At 38.6% G+C, this 23,750-nt stretch overlaps 1 protein-coding gene across 1 annotated transcript in view; it reads left to right on the top strand.

The window, feature by feature from the left end:
- The first annotated feature begins 455 nt into the window (after nt 1-455).
- The window catches only part of LOC135151449 (uncharacterized), a 96,537-nt gene continuing 73,242 nt past the window's right edge, over nt 456-23,750 (top strand). The window contains exons 1-4 of the mRNA XM_064089899.1: nt 456-675; nt 2,647-2,807; nt 2,859-3,230; nt 3,357-4,113. Coding sequence (XP_063945969.1) covers nt 456-675; nt 2,647-2,807; nt 2,859-3,230; nt 3,357-4,113 — 1,510 coding nt within the window. The remainder of the gene's footprint in view (nt 676-2,646; nt 2,808-2,858; nt 3,231-3,356; nt 4,114-23,750) is intronic.

The raw sequence follows: 23,750 nt of genomic DNA, 5'->3' as shown, positions 1-23,750 counted from the left end.
ACAACCGAAATTATCCGAATTTCAGCTGGAGTAATAATCAGGGTTATAATCAGCCTCAACAAGGATTTCAACAAGGACCTAAACAATATAGTCAGGCTGGAACTTCACAACAGTATGCACCTAAACAGCCATATCATCCTCCGGGATTTCAGAATCATGGGCAATCAGCTAACGAAAGGTCTGACATGGAAGAACTAAGACTCATGTACAAGAGTCAGGCAGTAACTTTAAAAGCCTTGGAGACAAAAGTCGGTCAGTTAGCTAATGCTTTATTAAGCAGACCACAGGGGAATCTCCCTAGTGATACAGAGGTACCAGGTAAGAGGGACTCTAAGGAGCAAGTCCAATCCATTACGCTGAGATCTGGAATAACTACAACAGGGCCAACCTCAACATTAGTACAAGATCAGGATGATGAACCACAAGAAATTCTAGCAGAACTCCCTTCGAATACAATGGGCATAAAACCTAATGTTGAATTGGATAGGGCTATTCCTGCAGCTGCTACTATGCCAAAGCAAATATACCCACCACCTCCGTTTCCTAGGAGGTTGAAGAAACAACAGCTGGATAAGCAATTTGGTAAATTCCTTGAGGTTTTCAAAAAGCTTCACATCAACATTCCGTTTGCAGAAGCACTCGAGCAAATGCCTAGCTATGCCAGATTCATGAAGGGTATTCTTTCAAAAAAGCTAAAGCTCGAAGAATTAGAGACAGTGGCACTAACAGAGGAATGTAGTGCTGTACTTCAACAGAAATTACCACCTAAGCTGAAAGATCCGGGAAGCTTCACTATCCCTTGCACTATTGGGGAGTTCTCTTTTGATAAGTGTCTGTGCGACTTGGGAGCTAGCATCAATCTGATGCCTCTATCTATCTTCACACAACTTGGCCTGCCAGAGCTCAAGCCGACAAACATGTCTTTACAGCTGGCTGATCGTTCGATCACATATCCGAGGGGTATAATTGAATATGTGCTGGTCAAGGTTGATAAATTAATATTTCCAGCCGACTTCGTCATTCTTGATTTTGAAGAAGACAAAAGAATTCCTATCATCTTGGGTAGACCCTTTTTAGCCACCGGGCAAACTTTGATCGATGTCCAAAAAAGGGAACTTACAATGAGAATACAAGATCAGACGGTCACGTTCAACGTATTCAATGCAATGAAATTACCGACTGATGAGGAATCTTGTTTCAGTATGGATGTACTTGATACTACGGCAGAAGCTAATAGCCAGCGGGTTTTACAGAATGATGTATTGGAAGCAATCCTTACCAATGATGAGGAATTGGACAGTGAAGAAGAATTGGAAGAACTCCATCATCTTAACTCATCACCTTGGCGAAGGAATTTTGAACCACCTGTCGAATCTCTTGGCTTGGAGGAACAAAAGGAAGATCATAAACCACTACAACCATCAGTGATCGAAGCACCTAAACTTGAACTTAAACCGCTACCGGATCACTTGAGGTATGCTTTTCTTGGTGAAGGTTCTACTCTTCCTGTTATTATTGCAGCTAACTTGTCAGGTGAGGAAGAGGAAAAACTTTTGAGGGTGCTAAGGGAATTCAAAACAGCAATTGGTTGGACTATAGCTGATATCAAGGGAATCAGTCCATCCTTTTGTCAACACAAAATTCTCATTGAAGAAGGAAGCAAACCTTCAGTGGAACAACAGAGAAGGTTAAATCCTATCATGAAGGAGGTTGTAAAGAAAGAGATTCTTAAATGGCTCGATGCAGGTATCATATATCCAATTTCAGATAGCTCATGGGTGAGTCCAATACAATGTGTGCCTAAGAAAGGAGGCATGACAGTAGTAGCCAACGAAAAAAGGGAACTCATCTCAACTAGAACTGTCACTGGTTGGAGGATTTGCATGGACTACAGAAAGCTGAATAAAGCTACAAGGAAGGATCACTTCCCTCTGCCTTTTATTGATCAGATGCTTGACAGGTTGGCTGGTCATGAATTCTATTGCCTGTTGGATGGGTATTCTGGCTATAATCAGATTGCTATTTCTCCGGAGGATCAAGAAAAGACAACCTTTACATGCCTTTATGGTACATTTGCATTCCGAAGAGTACCTTTTGATTTATGCGGTGCACCAGCCACTTTTCAAAGGTGCATGATGGCAATATTCTCAGAGATGATCGGCATCAATGTGGAGGTATTCATGGATGATTTTTCTGTATTTGGAACATCTTATGACGAATGCCTCACGAATCTGAGAATGGTTCTTAAGCGCTGTGTGGAAACTAATCTGATTCTCAATTGGGAAAAATGCCATTTCATGGTGCAAGAAGGAATCATATTGGGACATAAAGTATCTGCCAAGGGACTGGAAGTGGATAAAGCGAAGGTGGAAACAATTAAAAATCTTCCTCCACCACTCTCGGTTAAAGGCATCCGAAGCTTCCTTGGTCATGCAAGTTTCTATCGGAGATTCATCAAAGACTTCTCAAAAATTTCCAAACCTCTGTGCAATCTGTTAGAGAAAGACAATCCATTCAAATTTGATGAGGAGTGCTTGGAAGCATTTGAAATTTTGAAAAAGAAGTTGACATCAGCACCTATCATCACTGCACCTGATTGGAGTAAACCATTAGAATTGATGTGTGATGCCAGTGATTATGCTGTAGGAGCTGTACTGGGCCAGCGTACAAGTAATGTGTTTCATGTTATCTACTACGCCAGCAAAACTTTAAATGATGCACAGTTGAATTACACTACTACAGAAAAAGAACTTCTAGCTATTGTCTTTAGCTTTGAGAAGTTCAGGTCTTATCTTCTTGGAACAAAGGTAGTGGTATACACTGATCATGCAGCCATTCGGTATCTCATTTCAGAGAAGGATTCCAAACCAAGGCTAATTCGTTGGGTTCTATTACTCCAAGAATTTGATGTAGAAATTAAAGATCGGAAGGGCACAGAAAATCAGGTAGCGGATCATTTATCCCGACTAGAAGATCATAGTAAACAAACTACCGACAGTATTCTAATTAATGAATTCTTCCCAGATAAACAGTTGTTTGGGGCTGAGGCCGAAGAGCCATGGTTTGCTGACATTGTAAATTATCTGGTGAGTAAGGTCATTCCTCCAGAATTCTCTTATGCTCAACGCAAGAAATTCCTTCACGATGTGAAATGGTATATTTGGGATGAACCATTTTTGTTTAAACAAGGAGTCGATCAAATTCTCAGACGGTGTATCCCTAATAATGAAGTTGAGGGAGTTTTGCCCGAGTGCCATTCCACTGGTTATGGAGGCCATTATAGCGGAGAGAAGACAGCAAAGAGGGTACTTCAAGCAGGTTTTTACTGGCCAACTCTGTTTAAAGATGCTCATCAGTTTGTGTTGGGTTGCGATCGATGTCAACGTACAGGTAATATTTCTAGGAGGAATGAAATGCCTCTTAAAATGCTTTTGGAAGTCGAAATATTTGACGTTTGGGGTATTGACTTTATGGGACCGTTCATTTCGTCTTGCAACAACCAGTATATTCTATTAACAGTTGACTACGTGTCTAAATGGGTGGAGGTGAAAGCCTTACCTACAAATGATGCTAAGGTGGTCTTGCAATTTCTTCAAAAACAAATCTTTACCCGTTTCGGAGTCCCTAGAGTCATTATCAGTGATGAAGGCTCTCATTTCTGCAATCGGAAATTCACAACCTTGATGACGAGGTATAATATCAATCACCGGGTTGCTACTGCTTATCATCCTCAAACGAATGGTCAAGCTGAAGTGTCTAACAGAGAGATCAAACGCATATTAGAGAAGGTAGTTAACCCTTCTAGGAAAGACTGGTCCTTGCGATTAGACGAGGCTGCTTGGGCTTATCGAACAGCTTACAAAACACCATTGGGTACTTCTCCATTTCAGCTAGTGTTTGGGAAAGCTTGTCACTTACCAGTAGAGTTGGAACATAAAGCTTATTGGGCACTAAAGAAGTTGAATTTCGACTTACAATTAGCTGGAGAGAAACGCATGATTCAACTCAATGAGTTGGAGGAGTTCCGCCTCCGTGCTTATGAAAATAACAAACTCTACAAAGAGAAAGTGAAAAGATTGCATGATCAGCGGTTGATACAAAAATCTTTTGTGGTAGGACAATTGGTTATATTGTATAACTCTCGGTTGAAGCTGTTTCCAGGGAAACTCAAGTCACGCTGGTCGGGACCGTTTACAGTCAAGACAGTATTCCCCCACGGTGCGGTAGAAATCTATGCCAAATCACCGGATGAATCATTTAAGGTTAATGGTCAACGGTTGAAGCCTTACTTTGGCGGAAATGTGAACCGTGAGGTACAAACCACGATTCTTCAATCGAAATCGGATTAATTCTGGACTTCACGTCGAGCTAACGACGTTAAACAAGCGCTTCGTGGGAGGCAACCCGCGCATTGGAACCATGTTGTACCGTTGTAAACCTCAAAAACGCAAAAAACGAGAAAATTTGGCCCTGGGTGGCAGACACTAGCGCGCCCGCGCTAGTGTCCAGCGCGCCCGCGCTAAAGTGTACAGCGCGCCCGCGCTATACTTAGCGCGGCCGCGCTACTGTCTGCCCAGAAGCCCGATTTTCTCCCAAAAATATTTTATTTTCCGTTTTTAAAAGCCCACAATCCTAATTTTGCATGCCTAGCCCGAAATATATCCTCAATAACCCTAACTCAGCTCTCAAAATCCTATATAAACACAAAACCCATCTCCAATTCCTATTCTAATTCTACAAACCCTACTTATATATACACACCTCCATACACACAACCACCATCAAATCTCTCAATCCCACCACACATAAACCTCTTGCAACTCTAAATCTCTATTAATGGCACCCAAAAGAGCCCGAAGATCACAAGGACCAAGCACCCAAGCCCCTACATCTAGCGATTCTTCCTCGATGGGTGATGTTGAGTTCACCTCCGATGGTGCACGAAACGAGTTTCAACGGCTTATGAATAAGTCGATAGTCAAGGAGAGGGGATTCTTACCCACGGCGGAAGATGGTGATCTCTTGAAGATGATTCAAGAAAGGGGATGGGAGTCTTTTTGCGAGGCTCCGGAGGCGGTTCCCTTGGCCATTATTCGCGAGTTCTATGCTAATGCCAAGGAGAATCGCGATGGGTTCACGGTGGTGCGAGGAATCCGTGTGGATTATAGTGCGGAGGCGATCCGTAGAGTGATTGGGGGCGTGCCAAGCGCCGTAATGAAGAAGATTGGGTTGTAGAGAGGATCGGGCGTGCCAAACGCCGGTTTGACGATGATCCGGTTGATCTTGAGCGGTTGGTGTATGATATGTGTGTGCCGGATACGAATTGGAAGATGACAGCACCTCCTTTGCCGGCACATGTTTCTTTTCCGGCAGCCGCTTTAAACCGGTATGCGAAGGCGTGGAACGCCTTCATCTGTGCTAACATCATGCCATCTTCACATGGGCATGAGGTGACGGTGGATAGAGCTATTCTGCTCTTTGGGATTGTCTCGGACAAGTATATTGATCTGGGACATGTTATTCATCAGGGGATTCTGAGGTTCTTACAGGGAGGAACCACTGGTGCCATTCCATACGGCACAATTGTTACGAAGCTATGTCGAGCAAGCGGTGTTCGTTGGCCAGCCAACGAGCAATTACAGTTGCCAGCAGCACCTATTGATCATTCGGCGATCAGTCGGATGACGGAGTGGGATAGAGGAGTTCCCCACCCTCGAGGCCTCGGGTACATATATGATGAGATGCCAGGGGGACGTCCAGGATTTATTAGGAGGGAGCGCACTAGAGCTTCTGGAGCTGGTACTTCACAGACGGAGAGGAGCTCCGAACCGATGGGAGATGTTCATTATCGCCGACTAGCGAGACGGATGGACACTATGCATGACATCCACCAGAGGTTTGCATTTGACTTGACACAAGCTCTTGGTAATGCTTTACAGGCACAGGGGGTCACAGTTCAGTGGCCAGTATTCGGAGCAGGGATGCAGTATCCTCCACCTGATTCACCTCCAGCAGAGGAGGGGGAGGACTCGGACTCCGAGTAGGTATGTGGGTGCTCTAGCCTTTTTACCGCTTTCAATGGGGACATTGAAAATTTTAAGTTTGGGGGTGGTAATCTAAGGAAGAGCATATTATTATAATGTAGTTTATTATTGCATGTGTTAGTTAGTTCATGTAGTTCACGTTTATTTTATTTTTTATTTTGCTTTGATTATTTCGCACGTTTTCTTTCTATTTTTCTCAATTTTTTTTAATTTACATGTTTAGTGGTAATTGTCGTAGTCAGTATCACGAGCATTTGCATGAATTATGAAGTTAAGCCAAGTTAATTGCCTATGATGAGTTATGTGCGTAGTTCTTGATTAGTAATTTCAATCGCAATGCGAGGTTAGTACTTGGAAATTGCTTGTGTTGGAAATTGTAATTCACATATGTTCTTGAGATAGGATTTAGACGAAATTCCATGAATTCTAGGATTGAATTGAACACCCTTCAGCTTAGGTCTGTAATTCTTAAGTTTGGGGGAACTGAGGAGTAGATATGCCTATCTAAAAAAAAAAAAAAAGAAGAGAAAAAGTAGTAAATAAAATTCACTAGAAAAAATAAGTGGTAGAATTAACTAGGTTGAGCTCATTAGTACTCGAGTAATTAAGTCTGAGGGGACTTTGTGCCTAACAACCTAAAGCCCTTCGTGGTTTGGGATTGTTGACCCAACACTCGCTACATGGGTACTAGTGCATAAATCTTTAGGGATCTCAACCATTGCACGGTTAAATAAATCACTAGAATAGAGTGAATAATTGGTGTGTGAAGTCTTGTGGTGTTCGAAACGCATTTACACTGCGAAGCGCTCTGACCTTAGACCGAGCAATTAATCACCAATAATAAAAATAAAAAGAAAAAAAAAAGAAAAAAAAATAGTGAATAAAATAGAAGGGTGTGGACATTCTTTGGGACCTTGGCTTTTGGTGGGACTTGAGTGACGGGGTGTTAGTTTTAAACTTTTACGATTCTTGATTGGGATTCTGTGGGATTAGTAGTTTTTGTCTTGTCTCAATAAAAGAGCATGCTTGCACACACTGGCACTCCACACTTGTAAATAGAAGAGCAATTGACTTAGTAGCGAGAGAGATGAAATTCGAGAACATTAGCACAATCTGAGGTATTATAATTGGCAAGGCAATTACTTCATAGTTCACTCATTCATCACGTAGTTGCATTCATGCATTGCATTGTATTATTGTATAGTGTCGTTGACGCTTGGGGACAAGCATCAGTTTAAGTTTGGGGGTGTGATAAGTGGTATTTATACACACTTATAGGCCTTCATTTCCACTTAAATTGGTTGGTTGTACTTAAGTGTTTAGTGTCTTTTGATGTGTTTTTAGTGTTTTTCTGTGCAGGTCACGAGTTGAGGTGATGAAGTGATTTTCTCTCATTTTAGGTTGTTTTTGGTGCATTATTTGCAAGAATAGAGAATTGTGGATTCATCACGACTTGGGATTTTGTGTGTACATCTTCTACAAACCCTCACGAGAACACACTCGTCCACTAGAGCTATCTAGGGGTTTAAAGGGCTTGTTGCATGTGCTAAATGCAACCGTGATCACCTACGGAAGTGGTACTAGAGCGAGGAAGGACATGCACGCGAGTACGAGCGGAATTGGAGAAATTGGCCATCCGGGGGCAGACACTAGCGCGCCCGCGCTAGTGCCTAGCGCGCCTGCGCTACCTCACAGTCAACTAGTGCGCCCGCGCTTGATTAGCGCGGCTGCGCCCAGCAGAATTGTTCCGGGCCGAATTTTGAAGCTTTTCTGAGGGAATTGAGCAGTGGTCGAGGCCCGGTTGACTTGGTCAATGTAATTTATTTTCTCATGTGTAAAACCCTAGCCTCCAAGTAGTTTTTAGAGAGAATAATATGATAGTTTAGTTTTTCTTGGTAATCAAGCACATTATCAGTTTTGTAGTAGATCGTTCTTCGCGAGGAAGTGACAGTTTCGAGCGAGATCGTGAACATCAATTCTGTAACATTGTGTTCTTTATTATTAATTCAAGTATTTTTATTCCATTTAATTCTCGTATTTTATTTATCATGTTTTCACTAGAATCGATGATGTCGATTAGTTCGATTATGAACTAACCGCCTTCATGGGATTCTAATGGATTTATCGATGTAGTCTAGTAACGAATATTAATTGCTTGATTTTGTGACGTACGTTGATTTCTTTGCATGCGCCGTGCTTATTTTTCTTAGGAGCGTAGCTAACTTCTAAGTTGTTTGTTAATTCTTTCTGAAGCGAGAGTGGATGGTTGAATTTAGAACTATGCCATGTAAACATAGGATTATGTGAATGAAACATAATTTGTGGTAGACTTGAACTATTTTTATCACCCTGTGTAATCACGATAGACGACCTGTTATTAAACCTCTCTGCTTACACTACCGCTATAGAGATATAGGGTCTGAGCTTTGTTGGTGTCCATGAGATTTCTGTCTTAATTGTGGATTTTAATTGGTATGATATGTGTGCAACGAGAGTTGGCATGTATTACTTTCGTGTTGTCTGATTAGGATCAACAGTCACATGTTAATCAGTAATTTCAATTCTAGATGAATTCGATAATGAAGTTAGAATCCCATGTGTTTTCCTATTCTGAATTTGATTAGTAAATTTAGTTATTAGTATAAAAGAACACATCCTTGTTAATTGTCTTAGCAGTGAAAATTACTCATACATTGTTGCATAGGTGCGTATTCTTAATTCACCAGTCTCTATGGGAACGAACAAATATATTACTTGTGATCACGTGCGCTTGCGTGTAGATTTTTGCGAACAGAACACAGCGGTTCGAGCAACAAACACTTTGTTCTCAGAAGGATTATAGAATGAATAACCTCTTGTTTCAATTGGGTATCCCACAAAATTACATTTATCAGACTTAGGTCCTAGCTTGTCAGAATTTTGACGTTTCACAAACGCCTCACATCCCCAAATTTTCATAAATGACATGCTATGACGTTTCTCAGTCCATATCTCATATGGAGTGTTCTGGACCGTTTTAGTAGGAACTCGGTTAAGTGTATAGGCAGCCGTCTCTAGGGCATAGCCCCAAAAACTAATTGGAAGATCTGCATGACTCATCATTGATCGCACCATGTCCAACAAGGTACGATTTCTCCTCTCGGAAACTCCATTCCATTGTGGTGTTCCAGGAGGAGTAAGTTGTGATACAATACCACACTCTTTTAAGAAATTCTTAAATTCTTGGCTTAAGTATTCACCTCCACGATCTGATCGTAGAGTCTTAATACTTTTGGTAGTTTGCTTTTCTACTTCAGCTTTGTACTCTTTGAACTTTTCAAAAGAATCGGATTTATTCTTCATAAGATACACATATCCATATCTACTGAAATCATCAGTAAATGTTATGAAGTAGTAAAAGCCACCTCTTGCCATAGTTCGCATTGGACCACATACATCACTATGTATTAGTTCCAATCTCTCAGTGGCCCTCTCACCTTGTCCTGTGAAAGGTGCTTTAGTCATTTTTCCAATGAGACATGGTTCGCATGCTTCGTATGATTCAAAATCAAACTTATCCAAGTATCCATCCTTATGTAACTTGGAAATGCGCTTCTCATTTATATGGCCTAAACGACAGTGCCAGAGGTATGTTTTATTTGAGTCATCAGTTTTAAGTCGTTTATTATTCACATTATAGATGGGAGTATCCAAGTCAAGAACATATAAACCGTTAAATAAACGTGCAACCCCATAGGTAACATTATTCAAAGAAAAGGAACAACTATTGTTCTGAATTGAAAAAGCAAAACCTTTCTTGTCCAAACAAGAAACTGAAATAATGTTTCTGCAAATTGCAGGCACGTAAAAACAATTCTCAAGTTCTAAAATAAGCCCAGTGGGCAACGATAAATGATAAGTCCCTACAGCTATAGCAGCAACTTTTGCTCCATTGCCAACTCGTAGGTCGACTTCTCCCTTTTCCAACGTCCTACTTCCCTGTAGCTCCTGCACATTCATACAAATGTGAGAACCACATCCAGTATCTAATACCCAAGATGTTGAAGTAGACAAATTGACTTCTATAACATAAATACCTGAATCAGAAGCGGCAGCAGCCTTCTTCTTCTTCAGATCCTCCAAATAAGCATGACAGTTCCTCTTCCAATGACCTGGTTTCTTGCAATAGTGACAATCACCCTCCTTCTGAACACCACCTTTTGGCTTCAAGGCCTTAGTTGGACCAGGTTTCGGATTGGCATTAGAATTAGATCCCATCTTCTTCTTGCCTTTCCATTTACCCTTTCCTTTGGCCTTCCCCTTATTCACCATCAATATGGGAGTAGGGGACGCCTTCTGAATGTTGGTTTCAGCAGTTTTCAACATTGCCAACAATTCGGCGGGGTTCTTGTTTATCTCATTCATATTGTAATTCATTACAAACTGAGAATAGTTATTGTTTAGAGATTGAAAGATCAGATCAATTTGGTGCTCAGGACCAATCGGGGCACCCAATTTTTCAAGATAATCAATATACCCTATCATCTTCAGAACATGCGGTCCTACCGGATCACGTTCACCCTGCTTACAAGCATTCAAAGATTTGAAAGTATCAAACCTCTCCTGACGAGCCTGTCCCTCAAACATACGCTTAAGGTGCTCAATCATATCATAAGAATCCATATTCTCATGTTGTTTCTGAAGTTCAGCACTCATGGTCGCTAACATGAGACATTGAACATCCGTGTCATCATCGATATGCTTCTGATAAGCAGTATGCTGAGCACGGGTTGATCCTTCAGCGAGAGGTGTAGGGCGAGGAATATCTATGACATAGAGCTTGCGCTCTTGTTTGAGGACAATCCTCAAATTCCTTTGCCAGTCAAGGAAGTTGGTTCCTCTCAGCTTGTCCTTCTCAAGGACTGATCGTACAGAGAAGTTGTTTGAATTATTTGCCATTGGATATCTACAATATTTTCAAATACATAAGATAAATTAGTCTACAGATGTTTATTAAATTATGTTCAAGTGATTATAAATATATATTCAAAATATATATCTCCCACTATTTTGTTCAAATCAATAGCCCTAACTATTAATTCGGAAAGCATTTCTGCGAATCTTTCTAGTGAGCCAAGATCCATATTTCATCCATGTTTTAAGTTAGCGTGGGCTAATACTCTCAAAACATGACTATTTAGGTAGACAACATTTGTCAATTATATCAAATATAACTCTTGGATAGTTTGGTGGAGCAACCCTTTGCACATATTTATGTAATAAATCTCACCAAACTCCATGCCTCTAAACCCACAATCCTATTGTGATGGTTTAGTTAAGTTAGACCCAATAATTCAATAACTAAGTACATTTACTTATCACGTCTTCCCATGATTGATTAAAGCACTTTGCTTTGGCAAACCTACTTCTTTCAATCTAGATCTTGACGAGTATTAATCATTGGAAGGCATCTGATTAACTTAATATTTTTTTAATTAGGGATTTTATTAAAACGACCATGATCCTGTCATAAAGAGATCCTCTATTTTTCCTTGAATCAAATATTTCAAATCAATACTCTTTGATTGGTTGAAAACCCGACCTGAGGTGTTGGCACAACGGCTATACTTAAAAACCCCAAATCCGACGGAATCTTCCTCTCATTGAATATCGAAAATCCATAATTAATTCCGTGTTTCATAAATACGAGAATCTCATGATCGTTGTATTCCTTTTTAAAATCTTGAGTCGTTACAGATTTTATCTTGTTTAAACAAGCATGGCATGGGTGTCGTATCGAATACATACATCTTAATCTAATTAAGCATGCATCTCTATAACTACGCATACATATCATCATCTCATGCATCATATATGTAAAGTGCAGTATGTAAACGTGCATGGTTATGGCCTTTATCCTATATGATTCTTTCAAGCTAATGAAAGAATCTAGGTCAATCTATGGTGAAGATGTATAACTATTACAAGTCTTCATGCTCCTTGATTGCCCCTCCTTGTGGATCATCCTTCAATCTTCAAGTACATTACAATGAATAATTGAATACAACCTATTCTAATGTACTTACATGAGAAAACTCGAGTTACATTCGAGATTAAAATTACAAGAATGAATATCACGACATGCAAGTCGTATTTATACAACCAAAACCAAAAACATTAAACTAGGGGTCCTTAAGGCCATAACCAGCACCATGCTCAAGTAAACAAACAAAAATACATAACAATACAAAGCGGGGGTCCGGGGGCGGCAGCCCCTGGGTGGGGGTTCGGGGGCGGCAGCCACCGGGCGGGGGTCCGGGGGCGGCAGCCACCGGGCGGGGTCCGGGGGCGGCAGCCCCAGGCTGGGGTCGAGCTGATTAGAAATTTTTGATTCCGGAATACAAGTGCTATACAAAAATCATCAATTTCGGAACAACAGATCATATCTGTTACCTTCTGCCACTACTGCATCATATGCAGTTTCAGAAGCATATATCACATACATGCTGATCATTCCCCAGTGACCAGATCATGTCCATACACCATCTATAAACAACACATCATATGCAGAACATACAAATCGCATACTAATCAGTCATGGCAAATCATAATCATGCTAGTATCATCATATCATTATATTTAACATAACAGAATCATATATGATCAATATAGCATGTTATAATCAACATATCTCAAAACCATATCAAGGCAGATTCATAAAACATGCATACATGCATCGAATACTGTAAACACGTAACCAAATCAGCCCCTTATAGACATAGCTCTGATACCACTGTTGGGTTTCGGGGCAACAAACGCAGCGGATAATCGACGTAAAATAAAAAAAATCCGAAACCCTAACCCGAGGATCCATCTATAAAGAACGGCTGATCATGGAGATACGAAATAATACCTTGTTGAAGCTTTACGTTAGCGAAAGATGGAGGTCCGGAACAAGCAATCACCACGCAGCCCTCGTCTAAGGATCGCGTCTCTAAGCAGTCCACACGAACGTCTGATCGCCAAAGATCACCGGAGCCGGTACTAGCCGAATGCAGCCTCTCTCTCTCTCTCTCTAGCCTCTCTTGATGTAGAGCTGCTAGGGTTCTATAATAAAACGAATTTTATGTTGCTTAACCCTAAAACAATACATCATTATGTATTTATAGGGAAGAGAGATAGATGGGCCAAACCCTAATCGGATTTGGGCTTCTCCAAACCTAATCCGATTTTGGTTTTAATAATAAATTCGAAATTCTAATTACTTAATTAAGACTGGCTCAATTAAATAATTTATTTCGAACTTAATCATTTAATTTAAATTCAGAATTTAAATTAAAACTCCTTTAAACGTTCAAAGTGTGTGACCCTTTAGGTTATTATTACGCTGGCAATAATTTTAATATCCAATAATAAAATTATAAACAATGAGCGGCATCTAGTAATACATCATTGCTACCCAAGTAATAATAATAATTGGTGATTCAATTAAACCTTTTGTGAATAATGTATAATGTAATATAATCCCTTTAACCTTATATTATAGATCAGACTCAGGGCATGTATTGTGTCATCCTCTTCATCGTCTAATCCGAATTTCCTTGATCAATGAGTAGACTATTAAACAAATCAATATTTGAGCACGGCCATGCATTTTATAGTCTCACTCAATCAAGAGGCCAATAATATCACTCCTAAAATAGGAGGGTTAAATCTTTTCTAGATCATTCATATTTATCATACGATTCATAATATACCCAATGTACATTTCATCATTACCCGGTCAAAGGTAACTTTTAGTGCAACCAAAGTATATTAATTCTCATATAGAAATATAATGATATCAAGTCAGAGGATCATTACATCATTATCACAGTGAGAATTTCTAATGACACTTATTAACATGTAAAATCTCACGGTGGGTCATTCCAGTGCCATGTGTCGATACATGCACTTATGTTCTTGACTTTAGCATCACTATACCTATGATCAATGAGATGTGATCATCAGTCAACAAACATACTAGTCTTAATGCATCATTATTGTCCCTTAACAATGATACTCGACTAGGGACATTTAGGAATTTGATATTATTCTCATAATCTCATTTCTAAGTCACGTACTTAGAGATATAGAATTACATATAATATTCCAAGGACATTTATTATGCTTTCAATTTATTACGCAGTAAACAAAGACACAATAAATATTTATTCGATAATCAATATAACATAATCCATAAATGTCTACGATAGAACACAATAGTATTGTCTCTAGGACACCAATACTAACACATGTTTCAACCTACCTAGGATTTTCTCTTTTTAGTAGCCTCTCTTTTCTTCTCATTTTGTAAAGACATTTTAATATTTTAATGCAAAAGTTCATCTTTGTTCTTACATTCTTGTTGTTTATGTTTCCTTTGGCAATGAAATCTTCCTCTAACTACAAAAAATTCAAAGTTGTTTGTAGATTGGAAAGAGCCATTTATTAGTTGTAGCTCTTTATATTTAAATTTAATTTTTGGAAGAAACTTGAACTCTAACACAAAAATCATTTGTGTGGGGGTTTAATGTTTTGGGAAAAGATACGATTTAGTTAACTTTCGGTAGTTTCGTTTTTGGCAACTGCATTTCCCTCACATCTCTTATACACGCATGCTTCGCTTGGACATTGATCAAATCCATACGACTAGACTGCCTAATCAAAGCGAATGTTCCAATATCTAGAAGCTTGTGTAAGTCCATAAAAAGACCTCTTCAGCTTACATACAAGATGCTCTTGGCCTTCTTTAATGAATCCCTCTGGTTGCTGCATGTAGATGGTTTCCTCAAGATTTCCATTAAGGAAAGCTGTCTTCACATCCATTTGCCAAATCTCATAATCGAGATGAGCTTCTATAGATAAAAGAATACGGATTGACTTAAGCATGACTACCGGTGAAAAGGTTTCCTCATAATCGATACCTTCTTTCTGAGTATACCCTTTCGCAACAAGTCTTGATTTCCAGGCTTTCACCCATTTGTCTGATCCCCTCTTTTTCTTGTAGACCCACTTACATCCAATAGGTTTTATACCTTTGGGTGGTTCCACGAGCTCCCAGACCTGATTAGAATACATTGATTCCATCTCAGAATCCATTGCCTTTTGTCAAAGACTTGCATCTTTGTCTTGTATTGCCTTTTCGTATGTCCGGGGATCATCATCATGTTCACCAGAGACCAAATCTGAAGACTCTCCCAAAAACATGAATATGTCGGGCTGTCGAACAACCCTCCCACTACGACGAGGAAGTGGTGCGGTATTAGTGACCGGTTGCACAGTCTGCTCTGGTTGTTCTACTTGTACTACAGGTTCATTATTCGTCCCTCCCACTAGTTCCTCTAAAACGATACTACTCATGGGTTTGTGATTCATTATATAGTCTTCCTCTAAGAATCTTGCATTGGTGCTAACAGTGACATCCCGATCTTTAGGACTATAAAATAAATAACCTTTTGTTCCCATGGGGTAGCCTACAAACAGCTTTACTTCTGTACGAGATTCTAGCTTAGTCGCGTTCTTGTTCAGCACATGTGCTGGACAACCCCATATCCGAATGTGTGATAAGTGCATATTTTTGTATATTTTAAATGCCTAATTATTGCCTGTTCTCACTTATTTATTTATTTATTTGTCTTTTTTTTAGGAAATTTGCAAATGCTTGAAGAAATAAAAGAATAAAGCAAAAAGGAGAAAAAGATGGGAATAAAAGGATCATAGGGGAATATTCTCAAGGAAGCATCTAGATGGGACACCTACACCCCCCCTCTACCCTAATTTTCCCCTATAAATACACACCTCCCCATCATGTTTCAACCTACCTAGGATTTTCTCTTTTTAGTAGCCTCTCTTTTCTAGTATAGATCTAGTTTTAATTTGTATGCTCTCTTCTCATTTTGTAATGACATTTTAATATTTTAATGCAAAAGTTCATCTTTGTTCTTACATTCTTGTTGTTTATGTTTCCTTTGGCAATGAAATCTTCCTCTAACTACAAAAAATTCAAAGTTGTTTGTAGATTGGAAGGAGCCATTTATTAGTTGTAGCTCTTTATATTTAAATTTAATTTTTGGAAGAAACTTGAACTCTACACAAAAATCATTTGTGTGGGGGTTTAATGTTTTGGGAAATGATACGATTTAGTTAACTTTCGGTAGTTTCGTTTTTGGCTACTAAACTTTCAACACTCATTTTCTTTAAACGAAATTACACACAAGCTTTGGTTATAATATATATAAAAAAATTCTAACCTTTCACTCTATTTTTAGCTCTAATTCTTCCTTTTCATCTACTGACTTGATTTCTAAAAAAGGTTCATAAAACCCTCCCCTGTCTTTCTTTCGCGTAAAACCCCCGACCCCTGCTCTGTGTTCTCTAGTTTTAAAAATCGAAATTCATTACTGAGTTGCTTCATCGATTCGGTTTTGTGTGCCCAGTTTAGTACGAGTTCGTTACCGAGTCATTTCGTTTCTTCCGAGTCACTGAGTCTGCACATGAATTTGTTGGCTGATTTCGAGTATTTGTATACTGGGTTCCCGAGTAGTTTTATATGTTACTCATCTTGAGTCCTGTAGTTTTGTATTCTGAGTCGCAAGTCTGTGTCCGTTGAATAGCTGGTTTTTTGTATTTTAGTCGACTAGCTGAGTTCTGTTTCTGCTGGGTTTAGTTTGTGTTACTGAGTCCTTTGTACTGGGTTCGAGTCCGTTGCTCTGTTTCTTTCGTTGTTGCTGCGATGTGCTGCGTTTCTGCCGAGTTCAGGGGTTTAGTTTAAACTGAGTTTGGTTCGTCCGAGTTGTAGCAATTCTGTTAAACTCTGAGTCGAGTTTATAAGCTGGTCCGAGTTATGCTGAGTTGGGGTGTTGCTCTCATTTTGTTTACTGAGTATATTAACCTGAGTTTTGTTTAATCGAGTCTGCTGTTCGTTTTCGTTGCTGTGTCGAGTTTTCAGTTTTGAGCTTGTTTGTTTCTGTTCATCGCAGCTGAGTTTTATGTTTTGTATTGAGTTTTGTAGCTGTCGAGTCGCGTAGTTCGAGTCAGTGTATAGTTGTTGAGTCCTTTTGCTGATTTGCTGTTCTTCGGCTGGGTTTGTTTTGATTTCTGGGTTGTGATGGTAAGCTTTAGTTTTGATCGTGGTTGCACAGGAAGTTTGTTAGTGAGTCTTGAGTTTTAGGGAATCTTTCAGCCGCACCTAGTGGCTAGTGTTACTCAGTTGTATTGTATTTTCGATTCTCTATTTCGTTGGTTTAAGTTTTCTTGAATTGTATCCTGTTACTTAGTTTATTTTGCCAAGTTGAAGTTGTTTGTTTCGTCGAATTTCTTTTAGGTGGTTTTTCATTTTCTGAGTTTTGTTGGCTGTTAGTGGAGTAGTTTATATACGTGAGTTAATTATTTTATGTCTTAGATTTTCGCTTTGCCATTTTCTTACTGTTTTTTTATTTTGTTTTTAGATTTAAACTTTTTGTTTTTGATTAATTAGATAAATCCAAACTATCCAACTTTCCAAAGGATGTTCTAATTCGCCTAGGTTAATAATAATAGGTTGCGAAAATAATTTTAATCTCTGTGGATCGACTCATAAGTATTAAAAAGGTGATCGTGCGCTTGCGAAAATAATTTTAATCTCTGTAATCTATTAATGATCACGGTTTAATGTTTAATGCAAAGCCATAAACTTTTGCTATTTACATTCCTTTGTTTAAATCTTTGTCTTATCTGTTAGTTGAGTTATCCTCTAGGAAATTTGCATGTTATGTTAACAAACAAATAGGGGGAGATTGAAAGGCATATGTTCAGACTATTTGTATTTAAAGAGGTACAACTCAACTCAGATAAGAAAGCTCAGTAAATAGCAAGTCATCGGAATCCGTACGAAGAACGTCAAATGATTTATGGGAATTATATGTCAGATAAATTCCCGGATGCTGCTACACACCACTGAAAGAAGTTCATTAATATGTTCAAGCCTCAGTGCACAAATAATCTTTTGTGGCACGTCCAGGAGTTCAGAAGATATAAAGTTTCTATACTTTATTTTATCAGAAGATTCCATTTAATGAAGATGTACCTACAAGACGAAGACTCGACGAACAAACCAAATTCTTAATGTTTATTTGACAGAGAATATTTGATTTAACTAGATACAGATGAACCAGACAGTACATCTGTGTATCAGTTATTCAATTTAAATATTTGAAGTCAAGCAGAAATGGTAGTTCGTTCGTTCGACAGATCAAGGAGAAGTTATTGAAGTTTAAAGAAGACAGGATGCCATTCTACTGAAGAATGGGTGTTTAAATTATTAATGCACTATTATTTCACTTCTTGAATAATTATATTAATTATGTAATTTATTTATTAAATTAATTCACTCTCGAATTAATTTAATTTATGAATATATATATAATTAACTTAATTAAGTGGATAATTCTCTATTTAAGTTAAACTACATATTACATTTATTCATCTATACAAACGCAGCAAGACAATTATAAATTGTCTTGCCGATCTGTTTATTGGAAAAGATGTGTATGCTGCAAGACAATATAGAATTGTCTGGCCGAATTATCAACTAGGGGTAATTGAAGCTACGCAAGACAATTGGACTTTGTCTTACCGAAGTGGGCAATCAAAACCTGCAAGACAATCAAGCATTGTCTTACCGAATGAGTCATGCCTCCTGCAAGACAACTGATTTTATCTGACCGAATGTTGAAGGGGGTCTGCAAGACAATCACATTGTCTTACCGAAGCTTTTTGATTGCCTGCAAGACAATAGAATTGTATGGCCGAAAGTAAAATCCTGCCAAGACAATTAGAATTGTCCTACCGAAGTCCTGTATTGTCTTGCTAGTTATTAATTGTCTTTATGCCTTGTTTTAGGCTTGTTAGACAATCCAGAATTGTCTTCCCTTGCTTTATAATTGTCTTACCCTTCTTGTTTTGTCTTTGCAAGCTTATTTGTCTTGTCTTTTCATTGTCTTACAAGTACAATGCTTTGCCTATATATATGGCTTAGCATTCTTCATTTCAAGTGTTCATCACTTTGATATTCAAAGCATTTGTAAAGCTTTCAAGTTGTTCGTAACTTGCTTGATCGTTATATCCACAGTTTTCTGTGCTTTGATAACCCGGTTGTTTTAATCACTAAATCTAGAATATACCCTGTCGAATTTATTCTACGAACTTTAGTGGACATTAAAACTGAACCATTTTAATTATATAACGACTTCAAACATTGTTATATTAATTAATTATAATCAAATTAACAAATCATATTCAATCAGATTCACTTCCGCGATAATTTGGTATCGATTGTATTCAACCCCCCCTTCTACAATCGTATCTGGACCTAACAATTGGCATCAGAGCGGTTGATACCATTTTTCCATATCAGATCCTATACACACTTTGTAACGTTCAAATATTTTTTATTCGAATTAATTTTATTCCAAAAATTAATTTTGATTAAAAATATTTTTCATTCAAAAATCCAAATCTCATCCAAACACAATTCACTTCAAATCTAAATATTTTAATTCGAATTAATTTTTTTAAAAAAATTAATTTTGATTTAAAATATTTTTCTTTCAGTAATCCAAATCTCATCCAAACACTATTCACTTTAAATCATTAAAAATGAGTACACAAAAGATTAGTAGCATTAAAATCCCACCGTTCAGCAAAGAACACTTCGGCCTATGGAAGAGGCACATGTTACTATTCCTCCGCACTGCGAACAGGAAATACATCGGGATTTTGAACAAGGGTGTTTCAACTCCGATGAAGCTTATAATAGCACACGAAGAGGATGGTGTGTTAATGCCTCATAAAACTGTTCCGAAAGAACTTTCTGAGTACACAGATGAAGAGAGTGAACAGATGAACCTTGATGACACTCTCCAACTGATCTTAGTTGAATCCCTAGATCCTGTCATGTACAATGCTGTTGTTAACTGTATGAATGCGAAGCAAATCTGGGATACCCTATAAATCATCAATGAAGGCTCAGAAGAAGTAAGAGAGAACAAGAAAGAAATACTGATGGCTCAGTATGAACAGTTTGGTTCTAATCCTGGAGAAGGGATTTCAGATGTATTTATCAGACTTAATAATCTGATTAACAACTTAAATCTGAATGGAAAATACTACGACAATAAAGAGGTCAACATGAAGTTTCTCTTAACCCTTCCTGAACATCTGGAACACAGGATCACTGCAATCAGGGAAAGCAGAGATCTGAATGAGATATCTCTGGAAAGACTCTACGGAGTACTGAAAACTTATGAACTGGAACAAGTTCAGACAAAGCAGAGATATGGATGGGGTAAAACACAGAACCACTCAAGAGCTCCAGTTGTTGAATCACCTACACCGGAAGAAAAGAAGGATGTTGTTGTTCCTTCTAAAACCACTCAGGATTTTGTTGTACCTGAGATGGGTCAGACTGCTTCTTCCAGTGGTGATGATGAGTTCTATACAATGGAAGAGTTAGAACTGTTAGAAGATCAATCTCTGTCACTGTTTGCCAAGAAGTTTGGAAACATGAGATTCCGGAAGAACCCTTCCTACAAATACAAACCTACTGCTAGTAAGTTTCAAAAGGGAGGTTATTCATCTTCTACAAGCAAAGGAAGATACAAGACTGGGATGGTGGATAGAAGTAAATTTAAATGTTTCAACTGTGGTGAACCTGGACACTTTGCAACTGAGTGCAAGCAGCCCATGGTTCAAGGAAAGAGAAAGGATTCGTATGACGAGCTGAAGCAGAAGTATGATGCCTTAGTAAGAAAGCATCAGGGTACTTCTGGAAGTCAAAACTTCAAAATCAAATCTTATCTGGCAGAAGGAAAAAGCTGGGATGACACAGATAGTGATGAAGAGGAGCAGCTAGGGAATGTTGCTTTCATGGCTAATACTGGATCATCTTCACCTCCTCCTGCTGGAAGCTTTCAGGTAGATCCTACATGCCCTAAACTGTTTATGCAATTAGGACTTGAAAGAGATGATGCTATTAAGAAGTTGAAAGTTGTCAATCTTAAAATTGATACGTTAGTCTTAGATATTCATGCTTATAAGATGAATGAGATGAACGTATTGAAACCTAAAATTGAACAACTGACTATGGATTTAGGATTACAAGTTGCCAAAGTCAGAGTTCTAGAAAAAGGTGAGATTTCTTTAAGACTTCAGCTAGACGAAGAGAAAGTGAAATATAAAGCCTTTAAAGGATGCCTCCACTATAGTTAAAGAGCTTAATGATAAACAAGAGATCAAGAGAACTGTTGGAATAGGCTTTGACTATAACAAATCTGTAGGTAAGGCTAGTAACATTACTCCCTTTAAGAAGAGTGCTGAGGAGAGAGGAATTCCTTTTGTTTTGAAAGATTCCCCTCATCCTTTGTTTAAATCCTCAGTAGCTGAACATCTGTTAGAAACTCCTGTTGTCATTAAATATGAAGTCAAACAGGAAGACCTTAAAATGAAAGAGAGTAATGAGATGACAGATGAGATTCTGACAAACCTGAAACCAATCAAAGTGAAACGCAATGTTAGGTTGCCTAAAGCTGGTTTAGGTGTCAACTCAGAAAGAACTAAGTTCAACAAGCCTAATAACTTTGTGAATAGTAAGAACAGAAACAATAGATGCCATTCTACTGAGAACTTTAAATCTGTTAATAATGTTAGAGTAGAATCTGTTGATGTTCCTACTATTGTGACTCATACTCCTGTTGCCCCAATATTTGATGCATGCCATAAATTTTGTGGTGTTGATAATTGTATGCTTTGTGCTTTCAATACTATGTCTGCTTATTTCAATAATTTGCATGCTAAAAATGAAAACACGTCACCAAGACAACACACAAACAAGAAGTATGCTAGGGCAAAGACTGCTAGTCCTCCTCGTGTTAGGAAGGAGACTTATGTTCCAAAGCCTAAAACTAAGGTTTATAAGGCTGTTGTTAAGGAAGTAAGTTCAGTCAAGTCTGAACCAAGTATCAGTCCAAGAGGCTCTGTTGTTACACCTGATATAAATCAGTTCTTTAAGTTTGCTGGACCCAATCAAGTGTGGGTCCCAAAGAATATTTAATCAAGTTGTCTTTTGCAGGGTGCCAGTGGAGTTGTTCGAGTTGTTTGGGTGCTTGACAGTGGAGCGTCAAGGCACATGACTGGCAATAGATCCCTGCTGTCTGAAGTGAGAGAGGCAACTGGACCTACAGTAACTTTTGCTGATAATAGCAAGGGTCGTACTATTGGATATGGCAAGTATAAAGTTGGAAGGATCATCATAGAAGAAATTGCACTAGTTGAAGGACTACAACATAATCTCCTTAGTGTCAGCCAGTTTTGTGACAAGGGTTATTATGTTCACTTTGAAAAGGAAATATGTATAATCAAACATACCAAGGATAAACGTCCTTCACTATGTGGCATCAGGAAAGGCAACATATTTGTAGCTGATCTATCTACTGGACCAGGAAATGAATATCACTGTTTCTATGCAAAAGCATCTTCTAAAGACAGTCACCTATGGCATAAGAAACTCTCACACCTCAATTTCAAAACTATAAACTCTCTGGTCAAGAGAGATTTGGTGAGAGGTTTGCCTTCACTGGAATTTACATCTGATGATCTCTGTGAAGCTTGTTAGAAAGGAAAAGCAAAGAGAGCATCTCACAAAAGCAAGACCATCAATAGTATCACTGAACCATTGCACCTATTGCACATGGATTTATTTGGCCCAGTGAATATTACTTCAATTGATGGAGGAAGATATTCTTTGGTCATTGTAGATGACTTCTCAAAGTTCACTTGGGTTTACTTCCTAGCTTCCAAGGAAGAAACTCCCCTGACAGTAATTGATCATATCAAGTTGGTTGGGTTGGAAAAGGGTGTTCCTGTAAAAGCTGTAAGATCAGATAATGGAACTGAGTTCAAAAATCAAACCTTAATCAACTTTTACTCTGACAAGGGAATCAACAGACAGTACTCAGCACCAAGGACTCCACAACATAATGGAGTTGTCGAAAGAAAGAATCATAGACTGATTGAAGCTGCTAGAACAATGATTGCTGAAGCAAAGCTTCCTCTGTACTTTTGGGCTGTAGCTGTGAGCACTGCCTGCTACACCCAGAACAGAACCTTGATCAATAAGGATCACATGAAAACTCTCTTTCAACTGTATAACAACAAGAAACCATATGTCAAACATCTTCATGTCTTTGGAGCCAAGTGTTTTGTTCTTAAAGATGGTGAAGAGAACTTAAGTAAGTTTGAGCCAAAGGCATATGAAGCAATCTTTGTTGGTTATACCAAAATTGCTTATAGAGTTTTTGTGATTGACACTCTGTTAGTGAAAGTTAGTGTCAATGTTACTTTTGATGACACTAAACTTCTTAGTCTACAATCTGCTGATCCATCTGAGTCTCTGAAGTTTGACAACTATCCAGACTCTGATTCAGATGATGATATACCACCTGAGGTTGCAACAGGAGATGACAACAATGATGGTGATGATCCAGGCAATGGTGGAGGAAATGGTGGAAACACTGGAGATTCCACTAGTGCCAGTGGTGGATCATCAAGTCAACCTGGCAACAACTCAGGGGGAGCTGATGGATCAACTAGTCACACAATTCAGCTCAATGATAATACTGCTGAATCTTCAAGGACACATCTTTGAAGGGA

This window comes from Daucus carota, chromosome 3, assembly GCF_001625215.2.
Source record: "Daucus carota subsp. sativus chromosome 3, DH1 v3.0, whole genome shotgun sequence".
In the NCBI taxonomy this organism is placed as follows: Eukaryota; Viridiplantae; Streptophyta; class Magnoliopsida; order Apiales; family Apiaceae; genus Daucus; species Daucus carota.
Note: the sequence above shows the minus strand (reverse complement) of the source record. Positions and strands in the feature narration are given on the sequence as shown.